The sequence below is a fragment of the Elaeis guineensis genome, chromosome 6 (assembly GCF_000442705.2).
Source record: "Elaeis guineensis isolate ETL-2024a chromosome 6, EG11, whole genome shotgun sequence".
Classification (NCBI taxonomy): Eukaryota; Viridiplantae; Streptophyta; class Magnoliopsida; order Arecales; family Arecaceae; genus Elaeis; species Elaeis guineensis.
Window position 1 is genome coordinate 48,431,957 of NC_025998.2, and position 26,338 is coordinate 48,458,294.

A 26,338-nucleotide genomic window follows, 5' to 3' on the forward strand; every position below is an offset into this window, starting at 1 on the left:
GATCAACGAAATATTCAAGAAGAAGAGAGAGGATCCACAATATTCAAGAGAGTTTGTGAAAAAGAAAAGCAAGAGCATTCAAAGAGAGAATCTTTCAAGTCGATTGTTTTCAACCTTGATCTAGAGATCGTTCAAAGCTTTCAAGAGATCTTCAATCAACAATCAACCTCTTCTCAAGCGTTCAACCGTTCATTCATCTTGAGAAAATCTGAAAAAGGGGTTCTTCATTTGAGTAAAGCTTTTATTGTTATATTTGCTCATTTAAGGAGCTGTTATTGTATTCATCTGTGCTCTAAATATTCTTACTCTTTGTGAGTTTTTGCTCTTGTTTTTGGAGGATTTTCAAAACAAGAAAAGGTTGATCCGAACCTGAAATCGGAGTGTTTTGGGTTTGCTTGTACCCGAGAAACAAGTGTTCTAGCTTGGGATAGCTAGGGTCGGAGTTTCCGACGTCTTGTATTCTAGCTTGGGATAGCTAGTGTCGGAGTTTCCGACGTTTTGTATTCGGGTTGAATACAAAGGATAGTGGATTAAAATTCCCAAGTGGGATCTTGGGGAGTGGACGTAGGTGCAAGGTTAGCACCGAACCACTATAAATCCTTGTGTTTGTGGTGTGCTTTATCGCTTTATCTTATTTCTTTATTATATCCTTGCAATACTGCTTTAGTTAATTAATATTGATTTAAAGCCATTGTTTTGTTCTTCATAAGTTATCTGTTGGGCTTAAAATTTTTAGAAACCCAATTCACCCCCCCTCTTGGGTTGCATAGCTGGGCAACAGCTGTCGTTTCAACCTACCATTTGAAATTGAAGTTCCCCACCAACCAGGGGATCGGAGAGGTCCGGGGAGACCAAGCCTTGGCCAGACATTGCTACAACATCGCCTTGCAAAGAAGCGACCGGGCTGACTTCTATCCCGTCGATGGTTTGGATGCTCGCGATGACCTCACCGAAGAAAGGGGCGGCCCAATCGAAGATCTGGTACCAGTCCCCCTGAATGATGGGAACGCGGAGCATGTGGTGTTAATTGGCTCCAGCCTGGGGGAGGAGGTGCGGACGCATCTTATTGATTTCCTCCGAAGGAACGCGGACGTTTTCGCTTGGGTTCCGGCGGACATGCCAGGGATTGACACGGAAGTCATGGAACATCGTCTGGCGATCGATCCTAAGTATCGACCGACAAAAGAAAAAATCCAGAATCATGCCCCGGAGAGGCAGAGGGCGATAGCTGAGGAAGTGGATAAGCTTCTCAAGGCCGGATTCATTAAGGAAGTCAATTATCCTGATTGGATTTCCAATGTTGTTTTGGTCAAGAAAGCAAACGGCAAGTGGAGGATGTGTATAGACTTCAAAAAGCTGAATAAGGTTTGTCCAAAGGACAGCTACCCCCTGCCCAGAATCGACCAACTGGTTGACGCTACCTCAGGCCATGAGCTCCTCACTTTTATGGATGCATTCTCCGGCTATAATCAAATTAGAATGGCGTCAGAAGATGAAGAAAAGACAGCTTTCATCACTAATCGCGGTCTTTACTGCTACAGGGTCATGCCATTCGGCCTCAAGAATGCGGGCGCAACCTACCAACGGATGGTGAACAAAATTTTCAAAGAGCAGATCGGCCGAAACATGGAGGTCTACGTGGACGATATGCTTGTAAAAAGCAAGTCCTCCAGAGATCATGTCGCCGACCTCGAGGAAACCTTTGGCGCTCTTCGAAAGTACAGAATGAAGCTGAACCCAACTAAATGCGCTTTTGGGGTAACCTCAAAAAAATTCCTGGGCTTCATGGTATCAGGGCGCGGGATTGAGGCCAATCCAGAGAAAATTCGCGCTATCCAAGAGATGACCGCCCCAAAGTCGATCAAGGAGGTTCAGCGCTTCACAGGGAGGATAGCGGCTCTTAATCGCTTCGTCGCGAGGTCGGCTGAACGATGTTTGCCCTTCTTTCAAACCCTCAAGCAGTCGAAGAACTTCTGTTGGACCTCTGAATGCCAACAGGCGTTCGAAGAATTAAAAAACCACCTCAGCTTACCCCCACTGCTGGCAAAGCCTGAACCTGGGGAGGAATTATTTTTATACCTGGCGGTCTCTCCCATGGCCCTTGCGGCCGTCCTTGTCAAAGAAGAAACAAAAGTCCAGCGACCAGTCTACTACATTAGCCGCGCACTAAGGGACGCCGAGAGCAGGTACACCAAATTAAAAAAACTGACCTACGCCTTGTTGGTTGCAGCTCGGAGGCTCCGACCCTACTTTCAAGGGCACACCGTGACGCTACTCACCGATCAACCGATCAAGGCGGTTTTGCACTGGGCTGACGCCTCCGGAAGAATGGCAAAATGGGCGATCGAGCTCACGGAGTTCGACATCAACTACAGACCTAGACCAGCAGTAAAGGTCCAAATATTGGCAGATTTCATAGTAGAGTGCACCATCCCAGAGGAGACCGAACCTGAGCAAAGCAAGGGTGACGACCTAAAGTCTCAACCGAATTCCCCCAACGAAGAAGCCAATCCCTCCGATTGCTTTTGGACCCTCTATGTGGATGGATCTTCTAACATGGCGGGTGTGGGTGCAGGCCTGATTTTGGTCAGCCCGGAGGGAGTCATCGCAGAGTACGCTCTGCGTTTCGAGTTTCCCGCAACAAACAATGGAGCGGAATATGAAGCTCTGATCGCAGGATTAAGGATCGCCAAAGAGCTGGAAATAGGTCAACTCCGGGTACACAGCGACTCCCAACTAGTGGTGGGACAAGTCAGCGGGAGTTATGAAGCGCGGGAGGACAGTATGACCAAATATCTTGAAAAAGTAAAAGAGCTTACCCCCGCCTTTAGCAGTTTCGACATTAGACAGATTTCAAGGCTGGAGAATACCAGAGCTGATCTTCTCTCCAAGTTGGCGACATCAGCTCCGGCCGAATTACCCAAAGGCATCCTTTTTGAAGTTCTGAAACATCCGAGTACGGAAGAATCGCGGCCCGTAATGGAGGTCGACTACGAGCCCAGCTGGGTCGACCCGCTGATAACCTATCTCAGAGATGGAGTTCTCCCCCAGGATGCGAAAGAAGCTCGAAAATTCTGAAATCAAGCCTCTCGGTACATCCTTTATGAGGGCAAATTGTACAAAAGATCATACTCCTTGCCCCTCTTAAGATGCCTCCGGCCCTCGGAAGCTGACTACGCTTTGTGGGAAGTGCACGAGGGAGCTTGCAGAAGCCATTTGGGAGCCAGATCTTTATCCCACAAGTTACTCCGCCAAGGATACTACTGGCCAACGATGCATCATGATTCGATTGAGTATGTCAAAAAGTGTGATCGATGCCAGAGATACGCCAACGTCCAGAGACAGCCCGCCACCGAGCTCACACCTTTGAGTGCCCCATGGCCTTTTGCACAGTGGGGGATGGACATCCTTGGCCCCTTTCCCATGGCGTCCGGACAAAGAAAGTTCCTCCTTGTAGCGATCGACTACTTCACCAAATGGGTTGAAGCCGAACCACTAGCAAAAATCACAGAAGCGAAAGTGCAAGATTTCGTCTGGAAGTCAATTGTGTGCAGGTTCGGTTTGCCTAGAACCCTAATCACTGATAATGGACGGTAATTTGCGGGAGCAAGATTCACCGAATTCTGTGAAGATCTAAACATCTCCCACCACTTCACTTCAGTAGCCCATCCTCCGGCGAATGGCGAAGCTGAGGTGACTAACAGAACCCTTTTGCAGGGGATTAAGACAAGGCTTGAAAAAGCAAAAGAAACTTGGACGGACGAGCTTTATCATGTACTATGGGCGTATCGAACTACCCAGAGGTTACCTACGGGGGAGACCCCCTTTGCTTTAGCCTTCGGAACGGAAGCCGTCATCCCGATCGAGCTTAAACTCCCGTCGGCATGAGTCGTGGCATTCGACGAACATCAAAATTCACAAAGTCTTAGAGCCAACCTCGACCTGCTGGAAGAAAGACGGAAGATCGCTCAGGTTCGAATGGCAGCCTACAGACAGAAAGTTGCTCGATATTACAACGCCCGGGTTAAGAACAAAGCCTTTAAAGTGGGAGATCTAGTGCTTCGACGATCTGCTGTCTCGCAACCTCAGGATCGGGGGAAGCTCGCCCCAAACTGGGAGGGACCTTATGAGGTCAAAGAAGTAGTCCGGCCCGGAACTTATTATCTTAAGGAGCTCGGAGGGGCCGACCTCCCGCGACCATGGAGCTCAGAAAACTTGCGGATGTACTACCAGTAACTTTATTTTAATCAATGATCGTATACCCATACGTCTTTGGACAATTCAAACAAACTGTATCAAAAAACAAAAGGGCAACCTCATAAAGTTGAAGGCCCGATTCCATTTAGACCGGATGGGGGGAGAGGCCCTACAACGCCCATATGTGCCCCCACAGCCCTGTTAGGGACAGGAGGAGAACCTCGCCCTAACTTGAGCAAAGTCGAAGGCCCGGTTCCATTTAGACCGGATGGGGGGAGAGGCCTTACAACACCCATATGTGCCCCCACAGCCCTGTTAGGGACAGGAGGAAAACCTCGCCCTAACTTGAGCAAAGTCGAAGGCCCGGTTCCATTTAGACCGGATGGGGGGAGAGGCCTTACAACGCCCATATGTGCTCCCACAGCCCTGTTAGGGACAGGAGGAGAACCTCGCCCTAACTTGAGCAAAGTTGAAGGCCCGGTTCTATTTAGACCGGATGGGGGGAGAGGCCTTACAATGCCCATATGTGCCCCCACAGCCCTGTTAGGGACAGGAGGAGAACCTCGCCCTAACTTGAGCAAAGTCGAAGGTCTGGTTCCATTCAGACCGGATGGGGGGAGAGGCCCTACAACGCCCATATGTGCCCCCGCAGCCATGTCAGGAACGGGAGGAGGACCTCGTCCTGATATGAACAAAGTTAAAGGCCCGGCTCTTTTAGACCGGATGGGGGGGGGAGAGGCCCTGCAACGCCCATATGTACCACCCCCCCAAGAGGAAAGCCTTGCCCTAGCTTAAGCAACTTCGACCGGTGGTAAGCCCAGCCCGGACTCCTACGGGAGCCGGGCTTTGTCACCGACTTTGACTACATGACGGCTCCGCCCGGACTCCTACGGGAGCCGGGTTCCATCACCAACATCGACTACAGGACAGCTCCGCCCGGACTCCTACGGGAGCTGGACTCCGCCGACAACAGCGACTGCCGGTAAGCCTTGACCGGACTCCTACGGGAGCCGGGTTCCATCACCAACATCGACTACAGGACAGCTCCGTCCGGACTCCTACGGGAGCTGGACTCCGCCGACAACAGCGACTGTCGGTAAGCCTTGACCGGACTCCTACGGGAGCCGGGTTCCATCACCAACATCGACTACAGGACAGCTCCGCCCGGACTCCTACGGGAGCTGGACTCCACCGACAACAGCGACTGCCGGTAAGCCTTGACCGGACTCCTACGGGAGTCGAACTTCGCCTATGACTTTGATTGCAGGAAGACTTCGCCCCGACTCCTACGGGAGCCGGGCTCTGTCCACGACGCCGAGAAAGGCTCCGCCTGGACTCCTACAGGAGCCGGGCTCGGCCCACAACTCCAACTCCGAGAGGGATTCTCCGTTCGGACTCCCACGGGAGCCGAACTTCGCCTCGGCCTTAGCGGAGAAAGACTCCAAGCGAAAAAAGAAGGCAATGGATTGCAACAGTGACGATTGGAAAACAAACAGCGCCCGAGGGTGACAGAGGCTCGGATCCTCGAATTCAAACCTTGGGAGGGACCTCGGACCCGAATGACCCCAAGCGGACCTGCAGCCATTGACAGAATGACAACCGGGTATCTTCGAACGGCGTAAAAGTCGAAAAAGAGCTCGGCAAATAACAACCTTGCACGAATAAAAGAGGTCGTTGATGACCTTAAGACGACGTGAAAAAGACAAAAGGAAAATGAAGAAGTTCGACAGACAACTATTCGATGCAAGGTACAGACAAGGTAACCAAATTTTCTCTTCATTTAATAAGATATACGTTACAGGACCCGATGGGTCGGAAAAAAAAAAAAAAAGATATACATCATTGCGAGCCTCACGAGTACGGCTTGGAAAGGATATACCGGAGGCCGCTCCAAGCTACGAACTCCTCTTCCCGTCTCTATCCTCCTCAGCCGCGTTCTCCAGTGCGTGTAGCAGACCTATCGGCTCTCGTCCCGTCTCACTTCACTCCATCTCCGAAGTCCCAACCCTAGGGGGAAAAGGGTGGGATAGATTCCCGAGGGCTGTAAAGGCAATGGCGGCAGTGACGAAGACCTGTTTCAAGAAGAGCCGGAGTCACTTTGGAGGCAGCGGCGATGTCAAGGATATGCTCCGCCTCCGAATGCTCCGCGATGGCCGCCACCCAACATGTTCCGGCAAGGTCGGCATGCGCTACTTCCACCATCCCCGCAACAAGTTTCACTGCCCCACCATCGATGCCGACCGCTTCTGGTCCCTCGGCCCCGACGGGCATCAAGGATCCCGCCACAGCTTGTGACGGCGGCTCTGCCCTCTTGACCGGTATCACCCCGCCTTGCTACTCCAAAATTCTCGGACAGAATAACTTTACCGGCGGCCCCCATTATTAAACCCCTGTTGTTGAAGGAATTCTTCCTTGAGCCTCCTTTAAAACGACGGGGATCCTCACCGGCCGCTGTTCTCCTCCTCGCCTTCCTCCAAGCCCTAGATATCCCTTCAAGGAGGGCCTCCGGGGTAGGAGACATGGTGTGGGAACCCTCAGAGAAGAAGTGGGGGGCTGAAGAAGGCGGGGACTAGTGCAAGGGAAGTAACTGAGTAGCTAGGCTCTCAGGTAAAAGAAAGGTACCGTCCTATCAACAGGATGAAGCCATGAAGGGAGATTAGGGGGTTTAAATAGCCGACGGATCCTAGCGCAGTTATGGCGGCAGGTGTTCCTGGGCCAACTGATGCGTGCCACGCGTCCCGCATGTCCCCTTCACCGCTATCGAGGGTTGACCGTTCACGAATTTTCGTAGCACGATGCTTGGGATCGCATTCCGACAGGGATTCTGAAAAGACTCTTCAGGTCGCCTTCACCGAAAAATGGGCTCTGACGTGCACACATTAAATGCCAAAATATCTGGGGGCGGCAGTGCACAGGATGCGAGGGGACGGCTTCGGCTGTGCCCATCTCTCTGTACTTCCTACATTCGAGATTCAAACTCGAAAGTAGGGGGACTGGTGTTGGGTATAAAATACCCACAGCCGAAGTCCTCAGTGGAATCGACTACATGACAACTCCGCCCGGACTCCTACGGGAGCCGGGCTCCGTCACCGACAACTCCAACAGCTACGAACAGACTTCGCCCAGACTCCTACGGGAGCCGGACTCCACCGCCGACATCGACTACGGGACAGCTCCGTCCGGACTCCTATGGGAGCCGGGCTCCATCCTCAGCATCAACCGCTGGTAGGCCTCGTCCGGACTCCTACGGGAGCCGGACCTCCCCTCTGACTTTAATTGCAGGAAAACTTCGCCCGGACTCCTACGGGAGCCGAGCTTCGTCCTCGACTCCAACGACTGCAAGACAGACTGCGTCCGGACTCCTACGGGAGCCGGACTCCGCCGATAACTTCAGCCGCAAGCAGACTCCGCCCGGACTCCTACGAGAGCCGGGCTCCGCCGCCGACATCGACTACAGGACAGCTCCGCCCAGACTCCTACGGGAGCCGGGCTTGGTCCTCAACGTCAACTGCTGGCAAGCTTCGTCTGGACTCCTACGGGAGCCGGACTTCGCCCTCGACTCCAACGGCTGCAAAACAGACTGCGTCCGGACTCCTACGGGAGTCGGACTCCGCCGACGACTTCAACAGCAAGGGGACTCCGCCCGGACTCCTACGGGAGCCGGGCTCGGTCCTCAACGTCAACTGCTGGCAAGCTTCGTCCGGACTCCTACGGGAGCCGGACTTCGCCCTCGACTCCAACGGCTGCAAAACAGACTGCGTCCGGACTCCTACGGGAGCCGGACTCCGCCGACGACTTCAACAGCAAGGGGACTCCGCTCGGACTCCTACGGGAGCCGGGCTCGGTCCTCAACGTCAACTACTGGCAAGCTTCGTCCGGACTCCTACGGGAGCCGAACTTCGCCCTCGACTCCAACGGCTGCAAAACAGACTGCGTCCAGACTCCTACGGGAGCCGGACTCTGCCGACGACTTCAACAGCAAGGGGACTCCGCCCGGACTCCTACGGGAGCTGGGCTCGGTCCTCAACGTCAACTGCTGGTAAACTCCGTTCGGACTCCTATGGGAGCCGGGCTTCACCTTTAACCTTGATTGCAGGAAAACTTCGCCCGAACTCCTACGGGAGCCGAGCTTCGTCCTCGACTCCAACGGCCGCAAGACAGACTGCGTCCGGACTCCTACGGGAGCCGGACTCCGTCGATAACTTCAGCCGCAAGCAGACTCCGCCCGGACTCCTACGGGAGCCGGACTCCACCGCCGACATCGATTACAGGACAGCTCCGCCCGAACTCCTACGGGAGCCGGGCTCCATCCTCAGCGTCAACTACTGGTAAGCCCCGTCCGGACTCCTACGGGAGCCGGACTTCGCCTTTAACCTTGATTGCAGGAAGACTTCGCCCGGACTCCTGTGGGAGCCAGGCTCCGTCCTCGATTCCAACGGCTGCAGACAGTCTTCGTCCGGACCTCTACGGTGGCCGGACTCCGACCACTACTGAACTTCAGCCGACAGATCTGCACTCCCAGGCCACAATCACGGCCACGATTCTGCTACATTTTCTGCGGCAGATTCTGTGCAGCTCCACCACTCCCTGACAGGCCACAGTAACGGTCGCAGCCCTGCTCCACTCTCTGCGGCGGACCCTACGCGACCCCATTACTCTCTGACAGGCTGTATCAACGGCCATGATTCTGCTCCGCTCCCTGCGGCAGGTGCTGCGTGACTCCATTACTTCATGGCAGGCCGCAATAACGGCCACGATCCTGCTCCACTCCTCGCAACTGATTCCACGTGGCGAGCTACGGCGATAGCCACGATTCCGCTCCACTACCCTTCGCAATAAAGTCCCCCTGACTACGAGCGGCCCACTACCAGACGGTTACCAACGTCGCCATCAATCCGTTACCTCCTCCACCTATAAAAGGGGGACTCAGATACGTTATTCTATAAGCTCATTTTCTTATCTCAAAACTCTGCTAAATTCTCCGTTCGAGCACTCCATTCTTGTTGAGGCAGAAAACTGACTTGAGCGTCGGAGGGTCTTGCCGGAGCAACCCCACCTCCGATTTAGACTTCCTTTGTCGGTCCCGGCGGCGACCGCGACTTCCCCGACTCCAGCTTCTCCGGCGCAAGCAGATTTTTGCACCAACATAAGGTATCAGGAAGTCATATATATTATTCATGATGTTGTACACAGAAAGTCATATATATTATTCAGAATGGCATATATATTCACGAAAAATCATATAAGATATTAAGAAGCTATATATATTATTCAAAATATTGTATATATTTACAGAAAGCCATATAAGATTTTAGGAAGCCATATATATTATTCAAAATATTATATATGTATTCAAAGGAAGACATATATATTATTTAGGATGATATATATATTTACAGAAGTCATACAAGATATTAAAAAATCATATATATTGTTAAAGACATCATAAAAATATAAAAAATTATATATATTATTCAGAATATTATATATATTTACAAGAATTTATATAAGATATCAGACTGTTCTTTCTTTGTTCTATAGAGAAAAAGATATTTTCATCATGAAAAATTTGATAGAAAAAAAAAATTAAGTGATATTTAACATCAATCTAGTTATTAGTTATATTATATGATTCTATGTGATTAGATGCTGTACTTCATGTTAATTTGTTATATGATTTTATGTGATTAAATGATACGCTTCATGTTAATTTTGCTGTAGTGCACGTGGTGCATGAAGAATTACTCAACCCGAAATAGCTACGGCCTAAAGCCCAACTGGTCTCATGCTTTCTGAGAAAGGTCAGAGCTCGTTGGACGGCCACCCAACCCAATTACCGATCCAACTCAACCCGTCCAAGAGACGAGGGAAGATAAACTGACAACTTCTCAGCCCTGTGGGTCTCTTACCGCCACTACCATTCTTTACTCATGGCTCTGCATCTGCCGTTCCCGTCCGCTGAGACGCCAGCCCTCCTCCACTTGCGGAGCTCCCCAAAACCTCCAACCAGACCGCAACTTCCCCCCGCCGACACCGCCCGACCTTCCTCCCAAGTCCTCCGTCTCCGCCGCCACCTCAGTCCCCGTCTGGTCGTCTCGGTCGGCAAGGAAGAGACTGAGCTGCGCGTCTCCAGTGGTGCGGAGCAGCAGGACGCGAGTCCCGAGGATTTGGAATGCGTTCAGCAGATCCAAAGGGTCTTGTGGTCTCACTCGTCTTCACTCAGTGGGCCACTTGTAAATTTTGGTCTCAATTTCTTTCTTCTTTTTTCTCTCGCAGGTGTTGGAGCTTCTTACGAAGAATAGAGACATGCTCTTCGGTGAGGTAAGATTATTTCTATCTTCCATTTTGCTTTGATGATTTTTTGATTTTACTATTCAGAATCTCTGACATGAAGTCATTGTGAGTAAGAAATTGGGATTCTTTTGCCTTTTCGCTATAGTCTGCCTATTGATATTCCATGAATGATGATGATGATGATGATATGGAGAGGATGGGCACTTCCAAAAGTGAAGCTGGCACTCTGGACTACATGCCTAGGAACGTATCACCATGACCAAAATAGATAGAAAGAAACAAATTAGAGATACAAACCAAGGTTTGCAGACTAGGAACCTGATCCCATATCGGCCGGCCGGTGGTACAAGTCTATACACCCCCATACCGGACCATATCGGGCTTGAACCGACATGGAAACAAGGGAGAATCAGGGAGGAAGAGAGAGAGAGAGAGAGAGAGAGAGAGAGAGAGGGAGGGTGAGGGAGAGAAGAAAAATAAGGCTGGTGGAGATGCTGGTGGTGGCAATCGAAGGGACGCAGAGGCCTCCAGAGCTCCACGGTCCTCCGCGAGAGAGATTGGAGAGAGATAGAGAGAGAGGGAGGAAGGGAGAGGAAGGTGGCAAGAAGGCCGTCGGACGGTGGAAATCCATCCATGGCATCTACGGGTTCGAAATAGGGGCAGGTCACCCCTATTTCATCATATATATTTTTTTAACGTGGTTCACAGTGAAATCGGCAATGAGTTTAAATAGGGTTAAAAAAATCTGATGAAAGAGGGACGACCAGCCCCTCTTTCGAGCTTGTGGCATAAACAAATGGATTTCCGCCATCCAGCGGCCATCCGTGGCCTCCCCACCACCTTCCCTTCCCTCCATTCCTCTCTCTCCCTTTCTCTCTATCTCTCAGTTTAATCTCTCTCGTGGAGTCCTGGAGGCCTTGGCAGCCCTTCGACGGACTTGACGGGCCATTGCCAGTCTTTCCATCTCCTTCCCTTCCCTCCTTTCTCTCTTCCTCTCGTTCCTTCTCTCTTGCTTCGTTCTTGCTAGTGTTCTGAATTGAATATCCGAACTACATTGATTGGCTGCCAGTAAGTTTGGCACGCTTCGAACCACCTGATTGGGAGCGGTTCGGCGTTCCATGATACAAACTCATCCAATTAGAGAGAAGAAAGAATAAAATAACAAGAATAACATTAAGAATTTTTCAAAATTGGGCTTAAGACCATTACTTTTATTATGTTAATTAACCAATTGATCCTAGAGAAATGCTCAACAATATATATCTGGCATAACAATTCCCTCTTATGCCGACAAAGACAATGCATATGGAGGGATAACTAAGTTAAGGTAAAGATAACAAACAATTGGATAATTAAATAAATAATTAAACTATAGGGGATTCAAACTTATGACCTCTAGCAAACTTGAGTTCTGACACCATCTTAACTACCAATAAATACCAAAAAATTTACGTAATAGAAAAAGGGTCAATAAATATCAAACTTAACACATTAAAGATGATGAAAATTGTTGCATAGATCCTCTTTTTATACTAAGGTTTCTCCTTACAGAATTTGAGTTGAATTCCTCTTCTACCTAGAAGAGGTCACATCTTTTCATAAATAGCTGTAATTAGTATGAGTAATCATGAAAAGCTAGAATTTATGTAAAACAAGATCAATTTTGCCTTCTATTGCATCTATATCTACAAATGAATGGGATCCATGTATGACTTGACCCTAATCTCAGCTCAATTAAATTTGACCCTGTTTGTATTTGAAGACTTGTAAATAGATAAGAGTAAAAAATGAACTTGATTTGAAAATAAGGCTGAGTCTTTATTATTTTGTATTTTTTAACTTGATCGACTCAGCCTGTATATCATCTAGGTCTAACTTGGGACAACAAGAAATTGGTCCAACGTGACCTGGACCTGATCCAGATCAATTTGGAATTTCAAATCATATAAAACCCCTTCTGCACCCTAAACATCTTTCTAATTTATCAAATGAGCATTCATTTAAAAATTTCTCTCCATTTATCTCAATATAACATCTCTTTTTATCTATTTTTACTTAATTATATTTAAAATTTCACTATTTCTTTTGGTGGATTCTTATTTATATTATCCTTAAGTACACCATATATATTTTTAAAAATAATATTCATAAGTTCATACCTTAAGCATGATCAGCTTTTTTGATTAAGTTGAAAAATACTTCTTGAATAAAACATATATTTAAATTGGTTTTTCAGATTTATTTAAAAATTTTAGTAATTTTATATTTAATTATTAGTTATTATGTTTTTAGCTATAAAGAATGGTTGAATGCTTGACTTAAGACTCCAGATATGATCCAGCTAGACCTGACTTGACCAGCTAATGGGTTGGGTCCTGGTCCAAAATCAAGACTTGATGTGAAAAAGGGTTGGGTTGGAGTCAAGCATAGTTTAGTTTGACCCAAACTATTCACAATCATAGTTGCATTGCTCAAATTCTTTTGAATTAGAAGATATGACTGGTTAAAGTCTTATCTAAAAGAAAATTTTATTTTGACTATCCCATTGAGAGGTCCAAATAAAATACAAACCTCAGTTGGATACAGCAAATCTATTAGTGTTGAACCCTCAATATACTCATTGAGAGCTCCATTTTAATGCTCGACATGCTGAAAATGGACACTATGTAAGAAAGTATGACCTCCAAAAAATGTGGTAAGTGATTAAGTCTTGGATGCGATGGATCTTCCTCCAAAATCTTGTCCAAACCTACCACATCCTTGCTGTGGCCAAGGAAATCCATGTGTTTGGTGTCCTTCTAAATCACCAAAACTCAATATTTCATTAATCATACAAGATCACAAAGGGTTTGATTGGGGAATGCTCAACATACTATTTGCTCACTTGGTTGCAAGCAAGGTTTACTATCTTGATATCAGACCTTGTATCAGTATCATCCTATTACAGTGTTGGTATGTAGTACGGTATGAGATTGTGAGATATATGGCGTGTTGGTACAATACAAGACTATGTATCAGTATGGTACGGTACATCTGGTATGGTATTATCATATTGACTGGTACGGCAAATCTTACCAGCAGGTGATAAACCTCCCATAAATATATAGACTCTAGGGGCCTCTTTAGAGTGAATCTTGAGTAGTTGGACTTGATTTAGTATAACTTTTTTAAAGCTCTTCGTGGCCATTCGAACTTTCGAGTAATTAAACCTAGAAAATGTTCCATAGTCTAACTAGAACATTGATATGATTCTTCCCTTGCTCTACTTACATAAATCTTTGTTTACCATAACCAGACTATTTTTTTTAGTGAGACAAAGTGGGAAGTCCCACAAAAACTGAATTCTTAAATGCAAAACACCTAGCACATCATACAAGATAAGTAGGCGAATAACAAAGGGAATCAAGTTTCATGAGTAGTCTTCATTAGCTTGCTCTCCCCGCATGCTTATTTGCTCGTTGATTGCCCTCTTTGACCACATGACTTGCATAAGGATTGCTGGAACTGCACTATATCCATAAGAAGTGGATAGCTTGTGTCAGATAAGCATTACTATGACATCCATTAATCCAACCTATGATTGTATAAGTCACCTTCCAACTAGATCCTTGAGCATTGTAGCCTTTCCACATGTCAACCCTTCCAAGCTGAGCTTCAGGCACCATAGATGCGTAAAATGATTTTGTAACAACCAAAAGAACATCACCACAGCTGTCACAAGTAATAAAACCTGCACTGGCCTTCCCATCCTTCCATGATGCATCAATGTTCTCCTTCACAATTCCACAGGATGAGGGTAATCCAAGAAACCAAATGGGTGGAAGTAGGTGAGCTCATTGAGCTGCCGAAATGAGCTGCCGAAACCCCAGTGCTGTGATTTACCCATTTCAGTGAACTGTTTATTGGCATTCAATACCTGAACAGCAAGTCGCTGAGCCAGAATGATTGCTTCTTCTGGCTTACTCTGTTTGGAATTGTCGCCCATTCCTTTTTAACCATAGGTTCGAACCAGCATAACTTATCAGCGTTCTCAACTCCATCTTCCTTCTGTGATCTGCTAAGAATTCCACCGGTTCTGTAGAGAGGTAAAATTAGGAATTGAGGGGAATTGAGTCCTCAGTTTTGTCCAAACCATCTCAGCAAAGGTGCACTGAACAAGGAAATGTTCAATGTCATCAGCAATGGTGGGGCACAGGTCACATTAAAGCTTATGGCAAAAGACCCTTACTGACTAATAGCTCATTGCACAGAAGTCATCCTCACAGAACTTTTCACCAAAAAATTTTCATTCTAGGCTATAAGATTCCAAATCCAACTGAATTTTATGGTTAGGTGAGGCTGTAAAGTCCTCCTTATAATGTTGTACACATCCTTGGCTTTTAGAGTTGGTGAGCCTGTTACTTTCTCAACAAATCTATCATCATAATTGTGCATGTGGATTAGGATACACACTATCCTTTGAGCCAAGGTATCTAGAAACATATCTTTTAACAGATTCTGATTCCATGATCCCCTTCCATCCATGAGTTGATTAACATTCCAAGTATCATGGCTCAACAAAAAATTGATGAATATTGGGAGTTGATTAATTGATTCAAAAAACAGCCATGGATCTTGAAAGACTCTGATACCTTCTCCATTAATAACCTGCCATGTGAACTACCCTATTAACCATTTTGTAGCAAAACCTATTGTTTTCCAATTGGTGATGAGCTCTTCTTTGGTTTATAAGTATTGCCAAATTTATACTTTGGTATAACAACTCTGCTTGATACTGATTTACTATCTAAGATCAGTTGGCCTGTCCTCTGCTCATCAGTGCCTCTTTTAAGTTTCAGTTGTTGCAAACTGAAGCCTCCTTTGCTCTTGGTGGTGAATACAGTATCCCAAGCAATTAAATGAAGTTTCCTTTGATGCACTTCATAACCCTGCAGGAAGTCCTTGAAAATCTTCTCCAGATTTGACAGCATGAACACAGGTATGACACAGTTGGACATGAGGAAGATGGGGGTTGAAGATAATACTGAGTGGAGTAGTGTCATGCTACTGGGCATTGATAAATGTTTCCATTGCCATCCTTCCAGCATTGCATTGATTTTATTAAACAGGGGATTGAAATCTTGAGCCTTGAGCCTTCTACCAGATAATGGCATGCCAAGTTGGTCCAACCTTCGCTTCTAGCGAGGATAATGAGGATGTTTACGACCTGGCTTTTTAAATTAGGATCTGTATGATGGATGAAATGCACTTGGGATTTATGGACAGATTCACATGCTATCGTGATTGCAAATAGTAGGCAGCATCATCCTTTTTAATTCTTGAACATTCCTTTTATTGACTTTTGTGACCAAAAACAAGTCATCAGAAAATATCAATGCAAGGAGGGCCCTTGCGTACTAGGATTGTAAACTCAGTGGTCCTCTATTAGCAGCTTCCTACAATGATCTAGAAAGCATGTCAGAGCATAAAATAAACAAAAAGTGAGACAAAGGGGATCCTTGCCTTATTCCTGTAAAGAACCACCAAGGCAGGTGGCCATTAATAAGCACTGCAAAGCTGGTGTGCAGAACACAACCCTTAATCTATAAACCTTGTATGAAAACTGAAGTGATGAAGAGTGGCAATAAGGTAATCCCATGAGACTCTGTCATAAGCTTTTTCCATATCGTCCTTAATAATCGTTAATGGAGATCTTCTAGCATTGCTGTTCATGGAGTGAATGATTTCTTGGACAATCATAATATTTTCTGAGATACTTTGATTAAACATAAAGGCACCCTGTTCCTTTGAAACGAGAGATGGCATCAGCTTCTTCATTCTGTTAATTGGAATTTTTGCCACTGTCTTATAGGTTCTGTTGCAAAGGCTGATTGGTTAAAGTCCTTCACCTCTCTCACTTTAGTTTTCTTTCGAATCAAAGTTATGTAAGTATTTTTTCTATCTCTTGGCCTATGCTGTGTAGCAAAGAATTCCTTAACTGCTCCTATTATATCCTTTTTGATGATTGGTTAGAAGCAAGGTTTGCTGTACCGGTACCGGACGGCGTACTGGTGCCGGACTGGTACGGTACAGTATCGATACCATACCATACCGACACACGGTACGCCTAGGCGTACCGGTTCGGTATCGGTACATGATATTTTTTTCGATTTTTAATTTTTTTTTTTGAATTTTTGAAGTTAATAATTGATAAATACAACCTCAATATGGCATTATATTGCATATTATTGACATATTTGGGTTCAATTTGGAGTTAGGTTGCGGTACAAAGATTCTTGATCTAAAATTTAAAACATATATTTATTTACATTATATTTCAACTATGTAATCTTAAAACTAAAAATATATATATATAAAATATGCATTAAAATGTATCTAAATATTTAAGTACAAAGTGCAATAACTAATATACGAACCTTAAGATGTACTCTGCATTTAATTTCTTGTCGAATGTCTGTGACGCTCGTAGATGTCTGGATCATCAACATAGTCTGAAAGGACATCAGTCCAACCCTTTAGCCAAGCTGCATCGTACTCTCGAATATTATCATCCCATAAGGCATCCTTTCTGGATTGTAAGACATCTCAGACCTCTCGCTAAAATTCTGACTCTGAGAAGTATCCTCGAGATGATGGTACGGTTGTGGAGGAGCCCATCCAAATATACCAGTAGCAAAATCTGATCCGTAAGATGCTCCAAGCTACAAAGGGTAGTAACTACTAGAAGATGATGCCTCGGATGCACCATATGCATATAAATCATAAGGTGGCTGTGGATAATAGGATCCATAATGTGAGGATGATCCAGATACATCCATGGACCCTACTCCACGTGCAAGATCGTCCGCAGTTGCATCATGTGCTGGACGACCTCTAGGAGTCTGTCATCTAAATGAAATCGGCTCCCCACGATCTCTACCGACTCATCCACCAAGATCCCTATCCTGTGTGACATGCGTAAACTGAGACTCACCGGTGACTCGAATATCATCCTGTGGCTGTCTTATAAACGGTGGTCTCCTGACCTCCAGTTCCTCTCTGATCATCAGATCCATGGCTACTACTACTAATATCATCATCACTCTCCCTGGTGTTCGTATCTGAACCAGATAGCTCCTGTACTCTCGAGAGTGGTGCACGTACAACTGTCTTTTTCTTTCCCCCCTTGTGCCCCTCTGTGACTGAGTTTTCTATGATTGGGAGGATGGATGCCTTCTTGCTGGCTGTCGGGAGGATCGTATATACATCTGTCGCTCGAATCTCTGGGAAGATGTATCGGATAGCGAGTCATGTGATGAAGGAGTCCCTTGTGTCCCCTCAGACTGTGGCTGATCAACTGGAACCCTATGTGGAATATTTTTTTCTGCCCATTGCCCTGGATCCACCCTGATCTCCCTCGCCACCACACTGGCTGGTCGTGGAGGGGATCCTGGCTCATCAAGCTCTGGCTCCTGCTGCTGACCTGCAAGCTATTTGATGATCGGATCGTCATCCTCGTCGGTATAATCATCCAGCATCGGATCAGTGTACTTCAACTGAACTTCCTTCTGAATACATTTTAGCCTCAACTTCAGATTGTAGTGAACATATACAACATCATCGAGATGTTTTTGTGTCAGATGATTTCTCTGTTTGCTGTGGATAAGGACGAAAGTGGATCAATTACGCTCACAGCCACTAGCAGAGACCGTTTGAGAAAGAATACGGACAGCCATATGTCTCAAATTTTCTGCTGACATTTCAAAATGAATCCACCATTCAGCTACAAAAGCAAAATTACATATCAAATTTGATGATATTATTAAGCAAAATTATATATCAATCTACATTGCTCATTATTGATATGTAATTTACCTGGATTCATCTGCTTTTTGCTTACGACAGTTGATGGGACTCCAAAACTGTCTGATCCCTCTCTAAACTGTTTCGTCTGAAATAAAATATATTTATTATTTATAAATATATCAGATCGAATTCAGTTGAATAATTATATCTGTTTTAAACTAGCATATCTCTTGCAGACACAACGACGCGATTTCTGGATCGGGCACCATCTTATATATGACATTGCGAAGAGCAGCAAGAAGCTCACTATCCATATCTATCCCCGGAATAATATATTGAAATCTCGGATTCAAGTAATAAACTGCAGATAAATTTTAAGACTGATTAAGCATAATTTTATTTTCATGCTTCAAAAAAATATTTTAAAACATTCTTGAATCCAAACTTACCAGCTAGATGCAAATCTCTGCCTATCTGATAGTCCCAACGGCGCTCAATAATGTTAATGAATTCTTGAGCATACTTGGAATCATTCTCACTAATCTGTTTCTTTGCCCTCTCCATCATGTAATATAGGAAGCCCATCTGGGGGTATCTCTTGCTGTCCATGGCGCGAAGCACCTCATATAAAGGCTTAATAGTTTTCACTATCTTCTCAGCCCGCTGCCAAAATGACTGACTCGTCACCAAGTTCTCCACATGACTTCCATCAGTGCCGGCCCTCACATATCTGCTCTCCTGCCATTCGGCACTGACAAACATCTGACGTAGGGCTGTTTCCTTCTGAAGAAGACTATCACGTGCTATGTAGTTGGTAGCAAACTGTGTGATACTTGGTCGTAAGATTTCCCTCCCAGTATACATCCGCATCAATGAAAGAACCCATGTGTGGTTGTAGATGAATCTAGTAATAGTCTGGGCAATCTTCACTACCTGCTGCACCCTGCGAATCTTTCCGATATCCATCAATATAAGATCAATGCAATGTGCAGCACATGGGGTCCAGTATATCTGCGGTCGCTGCTCCATCAGCAACTCTCCGGCAGCCTTATATTGTGGTCCATTATCTGTGATGACCTGCACGACATGCTGCTCACCCACTGAATCAATCACCTCCTCCATCAGACCAAGGATATATGTGGCATCGTGCATCTTATCTGAAGCATCGATTGATTTGTGAAAAAATATTTTTTCATCACAGTATGTCAAAAAATTAATGATGCTCCGCCTAGTAGGACCTGTCCAACCATCACACATCACTGTCAGACCGTATATAGGCTATTTATTTTTGTAAGAAGCAATCCATCTCTGCAGATCCTCCTTATTGCTGTCAAGAAGCTGATCATAGATGTCCTTAGGTCCTGGAGGATCTACACTCTGGCCGGCAGTCTCTATGGTTGAAATAGCAGATCGGTAGTAAGGATTGGCTGCTGCATTTGCTGGAATATGGCTGAAATGAAACTATGATTCAATAGCTTGCCACATATCCTTCTTCTTATCTTTTTTCAGCATACTGTCAATTCTCTGCTGCTTTGAATCCTTGCTGGGCAAAGCATGTGGATCCAAATCCTGAATGTTGGCTCCTGCTGGAATATCTCTGGAGGACCTCCTCCTACTGCCAAAAGAAAGCTCTCAACAAAGAAGACATGCTGCATCTGCTCCCTCTACCACCAGGCTTTCTGACTGAGATAGTCCTCCTTAACTCGAATTCTCCCCTACCAGTCGCTGATCCAGATCCTGATTCGTAGCATGATAGTCCGAATCGCTCTCTGTACCGGGCCATCTCCTCCTACTGGTACTGATCCGTCAAGCTCGCCTGAATGGCAGCCTCAATCTGTGCCTCCTCATCATCTGGAGCAGAAGCCTTCTCTGACTCTCTAGAGTGATAAGAATGTAGCTCTGCAGCTCGACGGTCTACTTTGGTCTTTTTCTGCTTTGCCCTTTCCTTCGCTGCTTTCGAATCAGCAAAGTATTTTTTCATCAATTGTCGGACCTCTTGCAGACATTTTCGACACATGGACACATTAGGATAATCACCAGTCAGATGCTGCTTCAACCTAGTCACCCCTCCTTTCTTGAACTCTGTGTTGCACCATTTGCATCTCTAATGATGTCGAGCTGAGAGCATTTCACCATGATCCCAACCGATGTCACGCTCTGGATCTTTCTTCTTACTTATTTCTGCAGGTATAATAAAATACTAATTATTTCGAATTATCGATAATATAACACTAATTATATATATTTTTTATTTGATAATATTTTTTACTATTTAAATATTTACAAAAAAAATTTTAAAAAAATCTCAAGTTAGATTTAAATATTTCAATTATTTTGAATCATTCTAAACATTATTCTCAATTTCAAAACTAACACTGATTTTTTATTTTTTTATTTTTTTAATAATTTTTATATAAATAAATATATACTATAAAATAGCTGATTAATTAAAGTGAACGAACGTCATGCTCTAAATTTTTTTCTTATAAATATATGCAAGTACAACAAAACACGATAGTTTAACGATAATTAAAATAATTATATATAATTTTAAAATAATTTTAATAATTATTTTAAAACTTATAAATTTAAAATAAATATGTTATATGCTTCAAATAATATTTTTAAATTTACTAAAATATAATACTATTTTTATATATTTTTTATTTTATAATTAAATTTTTTAATTTAAATAATTAAAAAAATAATTTTTTAATTTCAAATATTTGAAAAAAAATTTGAAATTAGATTTTAGTAGCTTGAATCATTCTAAACATGATTCCCAAACTCTAATTTTTTCCCTAAAATTTATTTTTTTTTTAATTTTTAAATAAATAAATATTTAAAAATATTTAAAAAATATATAATAATCAAAAATTAACAATTTTGGTGTCATCGTGTAGATCTTCCAAAAATCTATCACATATAATTAAATCATCCAAAAATCACAAGATTTTGGCATGATTTTTTTCTTATTTTCATTCTTTCTCATTCTTATCCTACTTTTAACAACAAAAATAAAAAAAAATATTTATTAAGAAAATAACACATTATCTTACCTCCGGCCAAAGATCAGCCTCTCCTCGAACCACTCCTACAATTTGACGGAGTTTTTTTTTTTTTTCTAATTTTTCGGAGGTCTCAACGGTTTCGTTGAGACCTTCATAAGCTTCAGGTCCTCGGGAGTTTTCTGAGACTTCTTAGAGAACTCTAAACAGGCTCAATGATTTAAAAAGTCTCCGACCCCACCCCCCTCCCCCCTCCCCACTTTATGCATATGGGCATGTTGGCATGGTTCGGTTCACGCCGAACCGGACCGAACCGATCCATATCGTCCGATTTTGGGCGGTATGGAAACGAACCGGACCAAACCGAGTGGTTCGGAGAGTTTTTGGAAAAAAAGATCCGAATCGGACCGGTAAAGTACTGGTCTGGCTCGGTACACCTCGTACCGGGCGGTTCGGCCCGGTACGGCGAACCCTGGTCAGAAGTTTTGAAAGAACATTGGCTGAAAACCATCAGGTCCTGACACCTGATTGGCACCTACTTCATTGCGGCTGCTTCAATTTCCTCCTCATTGACTTCCCTGACAATCTTTTGATTTTGTTATTCAGTTATGTTGACAGGAACGGTTGGAAGCTCCGGTGTGTTCCTATGGGGCTCTATATTCCAATAATTTTGAAAGTATGGAAAGAAAACTTTCTAAATTTTGGTTCACAATCAGTGCTGATCCATCATCCCTGTTTATTACGAAAACTCTGTTCTTTCACCTTCTCAATATTGTTGATTTATGAAAGAAGGATGTATTATAATCACCTTCCTTCAACCATTTCACATGAGTTTTTTAGCACCGTGGCATTTCCTGCATTCTAAGAATTTGGTCATATATACTCAGCTTCTTCAGCAACAAAGCATGGGGATGTGCAGTAAGGCCTTGGCAATTGACATCCTCATCTTATAATAGCTTTATGTATTGCTCCAAAATTTTGGCCTTGTTGAATTCCCAACTGACTGCTCATTTCATTTTAATAGAGCATGTTTTACATTCTTTAAATTTTTTATAACTCTCTGATTCTTGGTGATACTCTCTCCACATTTCCATGCTGTTCGAAAAATCTGTGTGATCCGCACACAACAAAGTCTGAACTTCTCAAATCTGAATGGAAAAGGCATTCGAGCTCTTCTGACCTGGGTATTTAATGGTAATAAACAGTGATCTAAGCCTATTGGAATCAGATGGATGACCTCTGATTCTGGGAATAGTCTGATCCATTTTGTGGAGGCCATGGCCCTATCTAATCTCTCCCAAACTCTTGCTTTCCCCTGATGATTATTACATCATGTGAATGGACATCTAGCATAGCCAAAATCAACCAAGCCAACATCCCTGATAAAGTTTCGAAATTCTATGACATCCCTATTCTCTTTGAATTCCTTGCCTTCTCTTTTCTTTGAGCTGGAAACAATTACATCAAAATCCCCTGTGATCATCATTGCTAATCCCATGGCAATGCATACGACACCATGTCACCATGCAGTGCTGTCTTCCAGAAATGCCAGCATATATGATGCTAAGGATCCAAGGTGGAAAGCCTGGGGAGGACACAACATCAAAGGCAGCCTGTTTATCAATGCTATAAAAAATCAAAATTGCCACAATCCTTTTTCCAGGGAACAGTTTCTTCTTCTGACTATCCTCTTGCTGGGATAGACAAAAACTTCCATTGTTTACCAACACTTCTCTATAGTTTACCAAGTGAGTCATTACCCAAAATTCTAGTCTCTAAAGTACAGGATACATCAGGATCATTCTTACTAATCGGGTACTTCAGATTCTTCTGAAAGGTGGGCTTTCTTGTGCTCCTATAATTCCACAATACCAGAATCATGGATTTGATGGGTTTGAGTATGTACCTTAACAACTTCGATTGCCCTTCCTTCTTGGCTTCCAGTGCATTCCTCTTCCTCTTTCCATGACTTAGATTCATGGCAACCTGCAGTGCCAGCTTCAGATATTTTAGAAGATAAGAAGAAAGACGAGTCTCCCTTACATCCCAATACCATCGTCCCTCATCATAGAAGAACCATAGCACTATGATCATTCTTCGGGTTGAGGGTAAGATTGCTGGGTGGATGTTGATTCGTTGATAGGAGTGGATATGGACATAACAGTGGGCTTGGTTAAGGGGATTAATGCCAGTTGTTTAGTCTTTACTGCTGCTTGGTCTTGCCTAGTTCCCTCCTTAAGGATAAGAATTTTGCTATCCAGTTGTGGAGTGGAACTTGAAGCACTCACATTGTTACTTCTTTGTGGAGATCTCTTCTTCTTCTCCTTCTTCCCATTTGTAGCCACATGGTGAGCGTTAGTGAGCTCCATTGCTTGACCAAATTCTTCTGTTTACTTAAAATCCTCCCCAAGCACCATGAACTGCGATTCCCCATGAATGGAAATCCCTTCATTGCAGCTAGTGGGGTGGATGCCTGCCTTATTTTGATTGGTCCTTCCCTCAACTGTCTACCAATTGTGAGTGCTATTTGTTCAGTTTGCTTCTTTTGGAATAGATGAGCTTGAACTTTGTTAGGATGAATTGGCTCCTTCTTTCTCGTACCTTGACCAACCGAAACCCAGATGGCCACCATTCATGGTCCATATAACCTCTTACCCTCTTGTTGAATCAGATCTGCCTCCTCCCCCACAGTGTTGGCACTGATCCTCAAGATGCCCAATCCTACTGCAAAGGAAATAGAGTAATAGGAGATTTTCATATTGGATCTGTTGCTTAGACTTCCTTCCTTTCACAATGATGTCCACTGTAGGATTTAGAGGTTTAGAGATATCAGTCTATACCGAGGCTTTTGCATAGCCACCACGAACCACCTCTCCTATTCAGATATGAATACAGAGCACTGTTCTTGTGGCTGTCACTATTTTTCAAACCATTTTCCAATCCCACTGCAACAATGGGAGATCGGGAGATCCATCTAGCCTGCAGCATGCCTAATATCTGAAGTAGATCGGAAGTTCAGCCTCCACCATTCAGGTGCCAAGACTTGGCTGGAATTCATTTGAAATCTTCTATTTCATCTCAACTCTCGCTGAGCAATGGCTAATGATAAACCTGAAGGGAAGAAAAACTGTTTTCTGCAGATTACCAGAGTTGCATCTAAAAAATTTTCTTTGAATCTTACTAAATAAGGATCAAATTCTTACCTATATTGTAGCGGAATTAGGGATCAAATCTTCAGAATCTGGATTCAACCTTCGCATAGGCCTGGAACTGCAGGCCCTCTACTTTGCGTGCACGCCAGACAATGCAGGAAAGTGGGATGACCTTTGATCAAATCACCTTTGCAACCCAACCAAAAGAGGAAAAAGAGGTGCTGGTGTAATGCCTTACACCAGCAAGGGGGATGCCCAAGGATGGGCCCTCGTCAAGGGAAGAGGGGCGGCATGGAAGAGGTGGCGCCAAGGAAGAAAGGGGGTGCCTCAAGCTCGTGCCTCTCTCTCTCTTTCTCTTTTCTCTCAATCTGATTTGTTTGCTATCTCTTATGCATCTATAGGTAGAGATCCTCTCTATTTATAGATGATTCCCACGACTCAATAAGTATAGGACTTCTAATTCAAACATGCTTTGAATCAGTCCAATACTCACGAAAGGACTCCTACATAAGATAGAATTGGAACCATATAAGGCATCTACAATGCACTCATTCCCACACCCACATAGGATGCCCACAACCAGTACCATACCAGGTGTTGGTCGGCCAAGGAGTGAAGGGAATCCCACTGCAAGTAGGACTCCAAATGTCTCATCCAAAAATAATCCAATTCGAATTCAATTTGAAGTTGGATCGAAATAATTTTGAAAGACTGTCAATCCTAAACTTTTTAGGACTTTAGAATCAAATCTAACTTGAAATTTTGAACCCAATTAAGTCTAACTTGAAATTAATTAGCACTTAAATCCAATCTCTCATAGGCTCCAGAAATCATAGATCAGAAACTGTTAATCCTCAGGATTGAACTGGAACCTCATATGTAATGCTAGCCAGACATAGTCAACTCTTCAATCATGTTTGACCCATAACTTAATTCTCAATTAAGTTAGCTTATATGTTCAATCAAGTCAAGTACTTTCAAATTGGACATATAAACATAGGTCAATACTTTTCTACGGTGTCTGACTTGTGTGAGTGACTCCTTAGGTTCAAACACTAAGCCGATAGTACAGGAATCGATTTCTGTACTAATCGAGATACCATCTAGCAATGATTTCCGACGTCTAGATAGGTCGAATTATCGTAAAGGAATATTCCAGAACCTATACATATGGTTACTATATAATTCATTCTTTTGATCCTTAATGCTCTAGGATGATCTCAGGTTAACTGTCAATCGAGAGTGTTTCATCTATATTATATTTCAATCTTTCAAATTCATCTTATGGATTATCCGAGCTAAGGCTTTACTAAATTGAAATACAGTGATATATCAGCTCCTATAATCCAAAGGGGTCAATCCCATCTTGATCCATACACAAACTTTGTAAGTACTTGACTGTATCTAATAGTCTTTCGTCACTACATTAGAAATCCAGATAGTCTGGCACCAAAGCACAGTGAGTTGCTTGCAAGTCACTATGGTGATCTCAGGTCTGAGGGACACTTATGCCCATACGCTTCGCGAGCAGCTCTTGACAGCAGAATGCTCAGTAGGTGAGTCACCTGTTCAGTGACGATGTACTCCTACATCTCATTTGTATGCCATACCAGTATCACCACACTTGGTTAAGAGGATAACCAACCCATATGGTATACAACAATCTCCACTCGATAAATGTCATCGTCCTATAATGACGTATCATTCGATCGCGAACATGTTTAAGAACTATACGATAAATCCTCTCTTTATCTTTCACTAACATAGTTCTAAAGACTTCATCACAACATAAGAGTTCTACAAGGAAGATGTAATTTTGTGATGAAAAATGTCAAAATAATTTTTATTCATTTATCAATAATTCATATGCAAAGAGAAACTCAATCGTCACACGATTGGTTT

General features: G+C 44.1%; 1 protein-coding gene and 1 pseudogene across 2 annotated transcripts in view; one reads left to right on the plus strand and one right to left on the minus strand.

Annotated features, from left to right (window-relative positions):
* Positions 1-10,023: 10,023 nt before the first annotated feature.
* Positions 10,024-26,338, plus strand: part of LOC105035480 (protein CHLOROPLAST ENHANCING STRESS TOLERANCE, chloroplastic) — a 39,553-nt gene continuing 23,238 nt past the window's right edge. The window contains exons 1-2 of one of the 2 annotated variants that reach the window (XM_073259516.1): positions 10,024-10,391; positions 10,474-10,518. In XM_073259516.1, coding sequence (XP_073115617.1) covers positions 10,128-10,391; positions 10,474-10,518 — 309 coding nt within the window. In that variant the 5' untranslated portion in view covers positions 10,024-10,127. The remainder of the gene's footprint in view (positions 10,392-10,473; positions 10,519-26,338) is intronic. The other variant, XM_073259515.1, reaches the window with a different exon arrangement.
* Positions 18,119-20,280, minus strand: LOC140858859 (uncharacterized; annotated as a pseudogene).